Source organism: Vicugna pacos, chromosome 2 (assembly GCF_048564905.1).
Source record: "Vicugna pacos chromosome 2, VicPac4, whole genome shotgun sequence".
Taxonomy (NCBI): domain Eukaryota; kingdom Metazoa; phylum Chordata; class Mammalia; order Artiodactyla; family Camelidae; genus Vicugna; species Vicugna pacos.
The window spans coordinates 23,553,627-23,566,556 of record NC_132988.1 but is presented as its reverse complement, the minus strand read 5'-3'; the positions used below and the strand labels follow the sequence as shown (position 1 = coordinate 23,566,556).

Sequence of the window (12,930 nt, the reverse complement as noted above, 5' to 3'; positions counted from 1 at the left end):
CCCCCATGCCAGGTCAAGACTCAGAACTGTCATTGCTGAGATGAGTTCTTACTGCCCTGAGTCCTGCCTCAAAGGTCCCAGTCCTGGTTCTGACTGCCAGACATACTGCCCCTGCCCTGAACCTCACCTCTCCCTCGCCATGCCAGGTGGCACCTCTGAATTGTCGTTACTAGGGCCTTGCTGCCACTACTCTGTGCCCAGTTCCCTGAATCCCAACTCATAGCTTTAACAAACTACTGGAGTTGGACTATTCTCCTGTGTGTGTTCCCAGGGGGCTAGAGTTGAGACTGACCCACCATCGCCAGGTTGTGCTACTACTGCACTCTGCCTTCTGGGCCCAAGCCACCACTGCACCGTCATCCCAAGACCCTTGTCACTGCTGTACAGTGACACCAGCACAAGTCACAGCAGTGAGCCCTTGAGACCCGGGTACCAGTTCCATCGGCACATGTCCGCATTCTAGACACCCGTGTCGCAGTCACAGCAAGGGCACCTATGCTCCATGACCCTGGCACTGTGATAGTTCCATGTGTGCCTGATCCTAGGACCCCAGTTCCAAAACTCCTCTCAGTGTCAGCACATCAGACCAGGCACTAAGAGGGGTCTCCTCAGCTAGAGCTTCCTCCTATGTGCAAAAAAAGAAGAGGAGAGCAAGAAGACCCCAGCAGCCTCAGCCTCTGAAAATCCTAGTAGCCCTACCTGCCACTGCAACCTGCAGGTCCTCTGTAGCCTTAGCCATAACAGTGTGGCCAATTTCAGCATCAGCCAATGGAGTGGCATGGAGACTACATCACTGTGCTTCCTCAGGAATCAAAGACACTGCATCCCACCCAGCAGGTGCTCCTACATCCACCTCTGGGGGGAAGTCTTTCCCTACTGGAGCCAGTCTGAAAAGACTGGAAGAGGTTACTACACCTTCTAATGCACAGGCATCAACAGAGATCCATCAGAAACATGAAAAAGCAAGGAAAGATGACATCACCAAAGGAACGCAATATTACTCCAGTAACTGATCCTAAGGAAGTGGAGATCTGTGTTATCTGAAAAATAATTCAAAAGAATGATTTGAAGGCAGCTCAGCAATATTCAAGAGAACACAAATAGATAAACTAAGGAACTCAGGAAACAATATACAAACAAAACGGGAAATTCAACAAAGAAATAGAAATCATAAAAACAACCAATCAGAAATTCTGGAGATGAAGAATACAATGAATGAAATGAAAAAATGTGATAGCTTCAACAGTAGGCTCCATCAGGCAAAAGAAAGAATCTGTGACCTTCAAGACAGATCTCTTGATATTATCCAGACAGAGGAGAATAAAGAAACTAGAGCAAAAGAATGAAGGAAGCCTACATGAACCATGGAACATGATCAAGAGAAACAACATCCATATTACGGGAGTCCCAGAAGGAGAAGAGAAGGAGAAAGGTCCAGAAAACTTATTTTAAAACACAGTATCTGAAAACGCTAATCTGGGAAGAGATATAGCCATCTAAGTACAGGAAGCTCAAAGATCCCCAAACAGATTCAACCCAAAGAGATCTTCACTGAGATGCATTAAAAGAAAGCTCTCAAAAATCAAAGACAAAGAGGAAAATTTAAAAGTAGCAAGAGAAAAAAGAATCATCACATATGAGGGAATCCTGATCAGGCTATCAGGAGATTTCTCAGCAGAAATTTGACAGATGATATATTCAAAGTGTTCAAAGGAAAAAAATTCTCATCAAGAATACTTTACTAGAAAAGCTGTCAGATAGCACTGAAGGAGATAAAGACTTTCTAAGACAAAAAAAAGGTGAGAGAATTTGTAGCCATTAGACCTGCCCTACAAGAAATGCTAAAAGGAGTTCTTTAAGCTGAAATAAAAACATGCTAATCAGTAACATGAAAATATATGAAAGTTGAAGAAGAGGGAATGCTTCCAAACTCATTTTGTGAGCAGTACCCTGATACTAAATCCAGACAAAGACACTATAAGAAGATAGTATTACAGACCAATATCCCTGATGAATATAGATGCCAAAATTCTCAACAAAATATTAGCAATCCAAATTCAACAGTACATTAAACAGATCATTTGCCATGATCAAGTGGGATTTATCTCTGGAATGCAAGGATGCATTCTAGTACTAGAAGTTCTAGCCAGAGCAATTAGGCAGAAAAAGAAATAAAAGGTATCCATATCAGAAAGGAAGAAGTAAAATGATCTCTGTTCAACAATGACATGATTTTATATACAGAAAGCCCCAAAGACCATTAAAAAACTGTTAGAACTAATAAATGAATTCAATAAAATTACAGGATAGAAAATCAACATACAGAAATTAGTTGTATTTCTATACATTAACAATATATAATAATGAATTAGCTGAAAGAGAATTTAGAAAACAAACCCATTTATAATAGTATCAAAAATTAAAATGTCTTAATCAGGAAGTTTAATCAGGGAGGTGAAAAACATACACAAAGAGCTTTAACACTTTAATGAAAGAAACTGAAGAAGACTCTAGCCAATAGAAAGATATCCTGTGTTCCGAGGTTGGAAGAAGTAATGTGAAAATGTCCATATGACCCAAAGTGATCTAGAGGTTCAATGCAATCCCAATCCCAATTCCAATGACATTTTTCACAGAAATAGCAGAAAATCACTCTAAAGTTTGTTTGTAACCACAAAGTAATCCTAAGAAAGAAGGACAAAGCTGGTGGCATTCCAATATCTGATTTCAAGCTATCTTACAAAGTTATAGTAATCAAAACAGTATGGTACTGGCATAAAAGCAGGCATATAGATAAGTGGAACAGAATGGAGAGCCCAGACCATACATATAGTGCACTAACAAGGGTGCCAAGAACACACAATAGGAAGGACAGTTTCTTCAATAAATGGTAACTGGGAAAACTAGATGCATTCTACATGCAAAAGAATGAAACCGAACTCCTATTTTACACTCACAAAAATTAAGTTGAAATGGATCAAAGATTTAAATGTAAGATCTAAAACCATAAAGCTCCTAGAAGAAAACATAAGGGAAAGATCCTTGATATTGGTCTAGGAAATAATTGCTTGGGTAAGTCACCAGAAGCACAGGCAACAAAAACTAAAATAAACTATGACTACATTAAACTAAAAAGCTTCTGCACAGCAAATAATCCAAAAATTAAAAAGACAACCTGAAGAATGGGAGAAAATATTTGCAAACCATACATCTGATAAGGGACTACAATCCAAAAATATATAAAGAATTCACAAGTCAATAGCCAAAGAGAAGATAATCTAATTTAAAAATTGACAAAAGACCTGAATAGATATTTTTCCAAACAAGATACACAAATGGCCAACAGGTGCATGCAAAGATGTTCAACATCAATAATCATCAGGAAAATGCAAATCAAAACCATAATAAAATATCACCTTCACCTGTTAGGATGGCTTTTATCAAAAAGATGAAAGCTAACAAATGGTGAGGATGTGGAGGAAAAGGAATATTTATACACTGTTGGTGGGAATGTGAATCAGTACAGCCAATGTGGAAAACAGAACGGTGGTTCCTCAAAATCTTAAAAATTGAACTACCATATGATCTAGCCATCCCATTCCTAGGTACGTATCCAAAGGAATTGAAATCAGTATCTCAGATGTACACCCATGCTCATTCACTGTAGCATCACTAACAGCCAAGATAAGGAAACAGCTTAAATGTCCATCAACAGAAGAATGCAAAAAGAAGATATAGTACGTATTCCACATCTGGAATATTACTCAGCCATAAGAAAGAAAGAAATCCTGTCATTTGCAACAACATGGGTGGACCTGGAAGACATTATGCTAAGTGACATAAGTCAGAGACAAATACTGTATGATACTATGTGTGGAATCTAAAAAAACTGAAGTTATGAAAACAGAGGGGACTGGTGGTCACCAGAGGCTAGAAGGTGGGGAAATTAAAGAGATGTTGTTTAGGGGTATAAACTTACAATCAATAAATAAATAAATTCTGGAGCTCTAAATCAATAACATTTATTTAATAAGGCTCTATTATAAAAGTTGCTAAGAGACTAAATCTTAACTGTTCTTGATAAGAACAAAAGAAATGATAAATATGTGACATGATAAGGCATTAGCTAATGCTAATATAGTATCATATTGCAATAAATAAACATGTCAAGTCAATACATCTTATATCTTAAACAATGTTATGTATCAACTATACCTCAAAAAATTAATAAATAAAGAATGAGGGATTTGCACTAGAATACTGATTCTCAAAGTATAATCCCCAGGCCAGCAACATTACAATCACCTGAGATATAAGAAATGCAGTTTTTCAAGCCCCATTCTAGACATACTGAATTAGAAACTGAAGGTAGGTCCCAGAGACCTGTCATTCTGACAGACACTAAAATGTCTGAACCACAGGGCTTGACAACTTCTAAGGTCATTTTATCTGGGCAGTCTTAGAACCTGTGACTCTTGTTTCCTGAGATACTAGTTCTTGTCCACCTCTTGTCTTTGTAATCAGTCCCTACAGAACCTCTGCAGCCCCCAAGCGTCTATCGTCTTGATGGTTTCAGACCCACATCATCTCTCATCCAGACACGCCACCTTTTTTCCTCTTTTATGACTTGTCATCTGTGGTAGTCCCTTTCCAGCAATATTTAACACCACTAAAAAAGGTATGTTTTTCACCCTTTACAACAGTGTTCCCTGAAGTTGTTCTCGTCAGCATACTAATTTTTATAACATACATTCATTATAAAGGACCTACCACAATTTTGTTAAGTGGTAAACTATATGTAAATATTCCTTGAATAAATTATATTCTGTCACAGTCTACCCTACATTGAGATGTATGTGGAGCACAGGGGAACACTCAGGAGTGACACAAGTTCACGTTTACGGAGAAGGGAAGTGATCAAATTATTCTAGAAAAATAGAATGTGGAAAAAGGAAATATCAATCAACAGCCAGGGAGATGTGGCTTTTGCAGGCAGAGAAAGAGCTAGGGCTACCTGAGAGGTTGAAACAACAAGAGGTCTGCCAGGGTCAGATGCAAAGCAGTGGCATTAAACTGACAGACTTTGCAGCCCCTCCTCTGGAGAAGTCCTGCCGTAGTTACCTGAACTCATCTCCACAACTCCTGCCTTTCTTGAGTGTGTGTGTGTGTAACTATTCATGCATTGGTCTACCAAGATTTCTCTTTTTTCCCCCTATAACTGTCTTTTTATTGAAATATAGTCAGTTTACAATGTGTCAATTTCTGGTGTGCAGCATAATGTTTCAGTCATACGTATACATACATATATTCCTTTTTCTATTCTTTTTCATTCTAAGTTACTCCAAGATATTGGATATAGTTCCCTATGCTACACACAGTAGAAACTTGTTGTTTATCTATTTTATATATAGTAGTTAGTATCTACAAATCCTGAACTCCCAATTTATCCCTTCCCACCTCCTTCCCCTCTGGTAACCAGCAGTTTGTTTTCTTTGTCTGTGAGTCTGTTTCTGTTTTGTAAATACAACTGCCTTTTATATGCAGCATCTGTTCCTCCACGTCCATAACAAAAGCCTTTTCCAAAAGCGTGTTTGGTATTCTGGAGCAAGCCCCTCCCCAGGGCCCTTTGCTTTCTTAGACATCTGACTTTACCCAGGTCACAACACTGCATGGGTTCCAGACAGAGGGAGAGCCACTTAAGAGACCCTGTTAATTCCCTCGTACCACGTTCCTCTTCCAGACAGCTCACTTTGGATCTTCTATTCAAGAGCACACTGGGGCCCAGGAATCTCTCTTCTGGTTCTACATATGCAGTCCCTTCTTTGCCCTCATGGTTCACCAGCTCTGATGACAGTCTCTCCTGTGGCTTTCTTATGCTCCCTCTTGGGATCTCGAGATTTAAATAATTTTCGTAACGGAGGTTTGAGCAGAGTGATTGATTTTGGCTCTGAGTAGCTGCTGGAGTCATGCCAACTTTTCCTCCCAGGCTATCTCCAGCCATGGGGCCAGGCAGGGGTGCTCAGCAGACCCAAGTAAGCCTCTGAGGAAGCTTCCTGCTTGTCTAGGAAAACTTCAGATCATGTGGGCCTCCAACTACATCTCTAGTCATATAAGGCCTTTGGCTTTGGGGACAACCAGCCCCCTGATAATATTTCTCTAAATAAAGTTGAGCCATTGAATCTCATTTGTTGTCTTTAGTTAGGTAAGCTGTAAGACCAGATAGCCACTGCAGTGTTTCTAGCTTTGCTTTTCATGTTCTGCGATTGTTCCTGAAATCAGCTGAAACAACTACTGACCTTGCAAAATCTGATTTATCCAATCACACCGGTATGAGCACAGGAACTACAGCCAGAATTGAATGAGCCTGTGAAGTCTGAGCACAAAACCCATCTTTCCCAGAAATCACAATAAGAATAAATAGTATCTGTTTTTGTTTTTTTTTTTTAAACCTTCACAACCTCTTCCCATGCATGGTCTCATTTTACCTTACCATGAAGATGATTTGGGCTCCTAACAAATGTAGGCAAGCTTAACTCATTTAAAACATTGCACGCAGTCTCCCTGAAAAGGTTGTCAAATGTATTCATTCAGCAGCTTTCAGGGAAGCATCATTAACGAACTTATCATGACACACTGTATGCAGTACATGCTTTTGGGACTCTGGTTCTTCTGCAAAATTGCTGTCCACGACGATGCACTGTAGTCATTCTGCCTGTGCTGCCCAGTACGATTCTTCATAACTAAAGATTTTGTTTAAATACAGCTGTCCTCCGTATCTTGCCCTGAGCCAGAGGGACCAGCTCCCAGCCTCTCCTATGAACTCTCAGCTGTGACGGGCTTTGGCTGATCCAGAGAGGCAGCCAAGTAAATCGGCTGCTGTGAGCCGGGGTCGGGCAGGTCTAGCTCTCTCCACGCATTTGAGTCTGTCAGTGGGGTATCTGCCCCATTTCCCTTGGGTGGGAAGCTCGTGTTTCTACAAATAAATAAATAAATAAAGAGCGATCCAGAAGAATTAAGCACTCTGTCACAGATGGTGGGAAAAAAGCTTTCTGCGTATCCTATTCCCTTAAGAGCACATTTTCTTCTCTTCCTAGGGATGCTATCAAACGAAACGTGGTTCAATACTGGCATCCTGTGGCCAGAGAAATTCATCAAATCTCTGAAACTTGCAGCTCCTCGGGCTCTAATGCATTCTCTGGCTATCTGAACTCAGCAAGCTGGCTCCGTTTTCTGAATGCTGTTCAGTGACCTTGCGTCTTTTTAATGGAAGCGCCCCAGGTAAGATGTATTTTGATAAACTATCATTTCACAGGCCTGATCTGTTCATGTATAGTAGGGTGAAGATAAGTGATCATATCGAGGCTGAAGAATGTTCCCCCACTAAACAATCTGAGGGTAAATCTGAGCACATTGCTTCAAGCAGAGGCTCCCTGCCCTCCAAGTTCACACTGAGTTTCTCCTAACAACACGGAGGTGGTGGGGCGAAGAGGCAAGGTGGGGTTCAGGACTCTGCTGTGTGGTGTGTCTGTGTGTGTGTGTTTTGTTTTGGCCAAAGGCTATGAAATACTTGCTACTGCTGCAATAAATATGAATTTTCTTTATTTTACTCCAAGAATGCTGCCTAAGAGGAAAATCAAACAAAATTACGGAGGAGTGCTGCTTTTTGCAAACTCACTTTCAAGGCAGCTATAAAGATAAAGGGTTACAATGATCGCAGTTTAAAGGCAGAATTGCCATGCTCCCTGGTAAGACTCGATGGCATTGTCGAAAACCAAATAACCATTATGGGATCACTGCATTGCTGCCACTTTCGCAAATAGCTAACACTAAATTTGGAGTCCTTGGAGATGTTCAAAATGTCATTGGAGACAGAAAAATAACAGAAAACTTCAAAATTACGTGAGCATGGAAAAACACCAAAGAAGGAGCAAGTGGAAAACCTGTAGTGGATATATACTAGCAAAGAAAGGGGACAAAATACGCACATGTTAGCAAAAGGGAAGAATTTTTAGAGTTGGCTGACTACCAACAGGAGGGCCAAAAAGCCGCACAAGTGGGAAAGAATAAGGAATCTGTTCTTTTATCGTGCTCTCTCTCACTGTAGTCCACCTCCAGGGCTAGCTCTTTCTTCCTAAATCCTCGTGGTTTTCCACACGCTCTGGGGTTTTAATTATCTCCTAGACAGGATCTGAGATTGACACAAACCTCACAGTTTTGAGTACTAATCTGCCCTGGACATCGGTAATGAGCAATCCTAATGATAAATACTGTTTAACAAGCCTTGTTTTTTGTGTTTGTGTGTTTGTTTACAGAAAAGGCTCTTTATTTAGTGCCTACAATAGAGAAAACATAACTAGAAACATTCTACCAAAAAAACTGGTGTGATTTAACAAGAAACAGAGATTAAATTCCCTGCTAGGCAACCAGCGTGCCTGTGTTAGCCTTAAAGAAACTAACTTTTATAGTAATGCTTCTTTGGGGAACAGTGTTGCCAGCTAGGAAATGAAATTCGTGTACAAATAGTAGCATAAGGTCTAAAGATACCAAATATCAATTAAAAGCTCAGAAAGAGTAGTAGCAGAAGTCTATTTTAAATGACCAGCTTCTAAGTGAGTTTGTGCAGCACACTAGAGATGCAGTATGTCTACAAAGTTGGGTTTTGTTTTTCTATTTTTAGTAACACTGACATTATTTATTAATAATTTTACCAGCAATCTCCCTGAACGTTTTACTGGGCTTTTAAACATTAATGATGGTAAAGTCAGTAAATTAAAATGAATGAGAAGAAGAGTTGATCTTCAAATTCACCAAACTCACCAGTAAGAACATATCTGCTCCTCTGGATATATTTTTTAACCTCTCTCTCTCTTCCCTCAGGCACCCAATCTAAAAAGAGCATGAATCTGAAGTCCAGCAGATGTGGGTTCATATCCAAGCCCAATGGTTTAAAATCTACACACTCAAAAATAAATTCCCATCTCCCTGAGCCCTGGTTTTCCCAATAAACCAACTCACACGTGGGTCTCATGGAGGACTGAATGAGATGATGATGTAAGAGTAGGATCTTGCTTGGAAGAGCCCCTGACCGCGGGAGAGGCCTTCAGCAGAGGCTTTTCTAAAGCATCCTTCCTACTTATTAATTTCCTGTATTTTCTCCTCTTCCAACTCACCTGGTCACCAAGCTCTGTTGGTTTTTCTTCTTTACTGTCTCTCACTTTCTCTCGGGCCCTGCCAACATTCCCTGTGTTCAGGCTCTCCTCAGTTCTTGTAGAATTACTGGGGTAACCACCAATCTCTAGTCTCCAGAAGCCTCGTGCTCTCTAATCCATCCTCATTGTCTCCCCACCAAGACGACTTTTATAAAGTACCAAAGTGCCTCAGTTTGAATTCTAGGCCTTCTCTGTACTATCTGCAGGACTTGGAGTACGTCACGTGGATTCTCCCACACCAGAACTCAAAACCTACGAAACGGGGCTCATGTTTCCTACCTCGGAAAGTTGTTTGAAGGATTAAATAAGGTCATATATGGGCTAATACACAGAAATCACTCAATAACTCTGAGCTGTTATTCTCCTTGTCTTGTTCTTACTGTTCTTATGACCCCCAGTGAGTCACCAATAGGGTAGTGTTACACTCATGATATTTAAGATTTTTGCAGGCTCTGCCTAACTCCCCACCAAATCTCATATCACTCATCAAAGTGTATGTTATCATATAGAATCAATAAACTGCGTTCAACCCAGAATAAAAATAATCAGGTTAGTAAGGGAATCAGAAGAACAATTAAGTCAGTTACAGAACTGCTGATGAAATTCTACCTAAAAATTAACTGAAGCAACTCAAACTAAATATACTGAAAGGATTCAGTGGCCCAACCCTAAACATCCTTCCTGCCTTTTCTTCTACCAGTTTTAATTAGAAAGCAGGAATGTATTCAAACTAGCAATTTCCCCACTGGTATTTTCAAACTTTAAGGTATGAGTGTGGCAGATGTACACAGAGATGAGTTTTCTACAGCCTGGTTTCTCGAAGGTCCAGAAACCGGTTAAAAGTCTTACCTGACATTCTTCTAAACCACTTAGGTTTCTTGTCCCATATAATAAAGAGATAGTAGGCAGGGACCCCGGTCAGAGTGATGATGAAACCAATCCCTGTACTAAATGGGTCCGAATAAAGGGAAAGGGCGACCATGAAGAGACACGTGAAGGAAAACAAGGCTGGGATGAACAGCGGCACCTGGAACAACACAGATGAAAATCATTTCAAAGAGGGTCCAAGAGGAGCCCGTCAGTCACGTGATCAGGTGATAATGCTTTGGTCATGTGACCAGGTGACAGGCACCATCCTATCTTACTGCAGTTAGTACCAAAATCTCTTGCACAGGGCACAGAGAATGTATTCAACATATTCCTTTAAATTTTCAACAAAATCTTTGGCAAGAACAAAATCTAAGGATAAATAAGTATATTTCATTCAAGATGTTCTGTTTAAATTATTTTCCTCATTAAGTACCATTATGATTTATGGTTTGGATTTTAAAAGATTGGTTCTTTGGTCATGATGATTAGAATCCACTTTAATGGAGAGCCAAGAGCACGGGCTGCTTGTTACACATTAAAGCCTTTCAGTGCATATTGATTTTCTGTTGGAGACTCACAAGACGACCCAACAGGGATAAAACAGGCCAACTCCTATTCAACCACTAATAAAGATGTCGCCAGCATTAGGCAATGAATATAATTAGAAAGAAATTCTGACAACATGACTGCCAACATTATCTGTGTTATTTCTTAAAAGCAAATAAAAAGTGAGGTCAAATCAATCCCTGAACATTCACGGCTGAAGGTGACGAGAAGCATATTCGTCAGCTCTCCTGAAAGGAAATGCTTCATTATGGCAAATGGACATTCTATTAAGTGGTAAATTCAAACAGCTTCGCCTTCCCCGGACACTTCACATTTCTATTCCTTCTGGAGTGTACCATGCAGAAAAAAGGCCATGTAATAAGTCATAACATTTAAGAATACTTAAAATGCCACTTCCTAAAGCAGCAGCCTTTTTAGAGTTTTAATCAGTGAGGATTCCACACGAATCTGCCTCACTCTCAGCGTGGCTGCCACAACTATTCAGCTTAAAGAAAGAAGCATCCCAGACCTTGAGCAGATCAGGTCGTCAGACACATTTACAAAAAATCCACATAACGAACATTGTATATTAACACCCCCACTTTCCAAAACATGACATGCAAAGTTCAGTCCCTCGCTTGAACAAGTGGGTGAACTATTTTTCCAAACTAAAATAAATCCAATATAAAGGCACTACCTGCAAGAGTTAAACATTTTATTCCAGAGGGATGCTGTCCTCCACCCAAGCTCCACATCATCAAGTTATGACACAGGGAGGACTGGGTGTTAGGAGGAAGATTTATGTAAACCCGTCAAGATCGCTGAAGTTACCTTGAAAGGACGATGCATATCTGGGCGTTTGTATCGAAGATAAATCAGCCCAGCAACCGCCAGCCCAATAAAAAGCCACCTGGCAAAACTGAGGAAATTCAAGAGACTGTAGAGGTCCCCAGAGAAGAGCATTATCATTGTCAAAGGGTGCTGAGGGGAAGGAAGAGAAAAATACACTCAGTGAGTTAAAAGAGAACACAGGTGATCACAAGTACTAACATCGCTACACATCCTTATTATCCTTTCAAATGATTATTTATAAAGATAAACTGCCATCATGATTAAAAACTTATATTCAACTAACCCTCAGCTATATCCTGCTCTGGTATTCTCTCACACACAAATACGGATGCTTTATTCTTAGTAGTTTTTCATTTGAGTTAAGAGAATATGTTTCCAAAGAATGAAAACACAGGATACGTAATGACTGAAAATGTAAAGACTCAGAGATTGAGATGATTAATAAATAACCAACAATAAAAAGCAAAAGTGCATCCAATTAAAAAATTTGCAGAACGCTCTGCAGATGGTTTCTGATGAGCTCTTGGCTATGCACACACAGGATATACAGCCACTTCGAGGTGACTCTGTGGTCGCCTGAATGCAAAATGTTGACCTTTTCTTCCTCGACACTTACTCTCCCGGTGTGCTTGCCACGTGTGACCCTCGAGACCGCGGAAAAGAAGGGAGTGCAGAGATCAGCATAGCAAGTCCCTACAGCTGCACATACCAAGGACGGCATGACTGATAGTGGAGGCTTAAAATGAAAGCCCTCTGCACCCAGTAATACATTCTGTTCCCACCAGTGATGTAAACGTCCAGATTCCACACAGAGAGTACTCATACCTTACAAAGAAATTTCAAGGAAACATTTTGAAACAAATTAAGTGCATGGGAAAAAAAGTGTCGGATGCATTCTATGGCACTCCTGACAGCAGATTCCATTTGAGAAAAATGTTACAAAATGGTAGGTAAAAATGAACGTAACGTTGCCAATGGGGATTTGAGGACTTTTACACCTCACTGTCTTTCATATCTCACATTTCACAATACTTTTCTCTGCACAAAGAATTCTACAACTCAAATTTAAGTGTTGGGGCTTTTATTTCTTCCCTTTGGGGTTGCTCTCCAAAGTTGCTCTCACCTTTAATCACAAAATCACTGCACTGTCTAGGATTTCATCGGCTTTTTCTATAATTTTGTATGCATTTCATTATAAGGGGCCTGGGATGAGACATCTGGGTATTTGGGGACTGTAGTACTTAGCTCCACTTTCAGTAAGTGGAGTTGGGACTCATTACAACCTTTTCAGCGAGGCTATATATCAATGACAGGAGCCAAGGTAATCATTTCCTTTCAATTTCACAAATTTCTACAAAGGTAAAAAACAAGTGATGTGGCGATTGCCCCAAAGCATCAAATATGTATCAGAAATACTGGATAAAGGCAAGCGATGGAAAACATCCTGCCTCTC

The 12,930-nt window shown here is 40.2% G+C and overlaps 1 protein-coding gene across 3 annotated transcripts in view; it reads right to left on the bottom strand.

The window, feature by feature from the left end:
• The window catches only part of SLC7A11 (solute carrier family 7 member 11), a 98,985-nt gene that overhangs the window by 28,441 nt on the left and 57,614 nt on the right, over positions 1–12,930 (bottom strand). For 2 of the 3 annotated variants that reach the window (XR_012077805.1, NM_001318341.1), the window contains 2 exon segments: positions 11,457–11,606; positions 10,059–10,236 (listed from right to left, as the gene is read on the bottom strand). Coding sequence is in view for 2 of the 3 variants with exons in the window: in NM_001318341.1 (NP_001305270.1) it covers positions 10,059–10,236; positions 11,457–11,606 (328 nt within the window). In the remaining variant the exon portion in view is untranslated. 3 annotated transcript variants of the gene reach the window in all.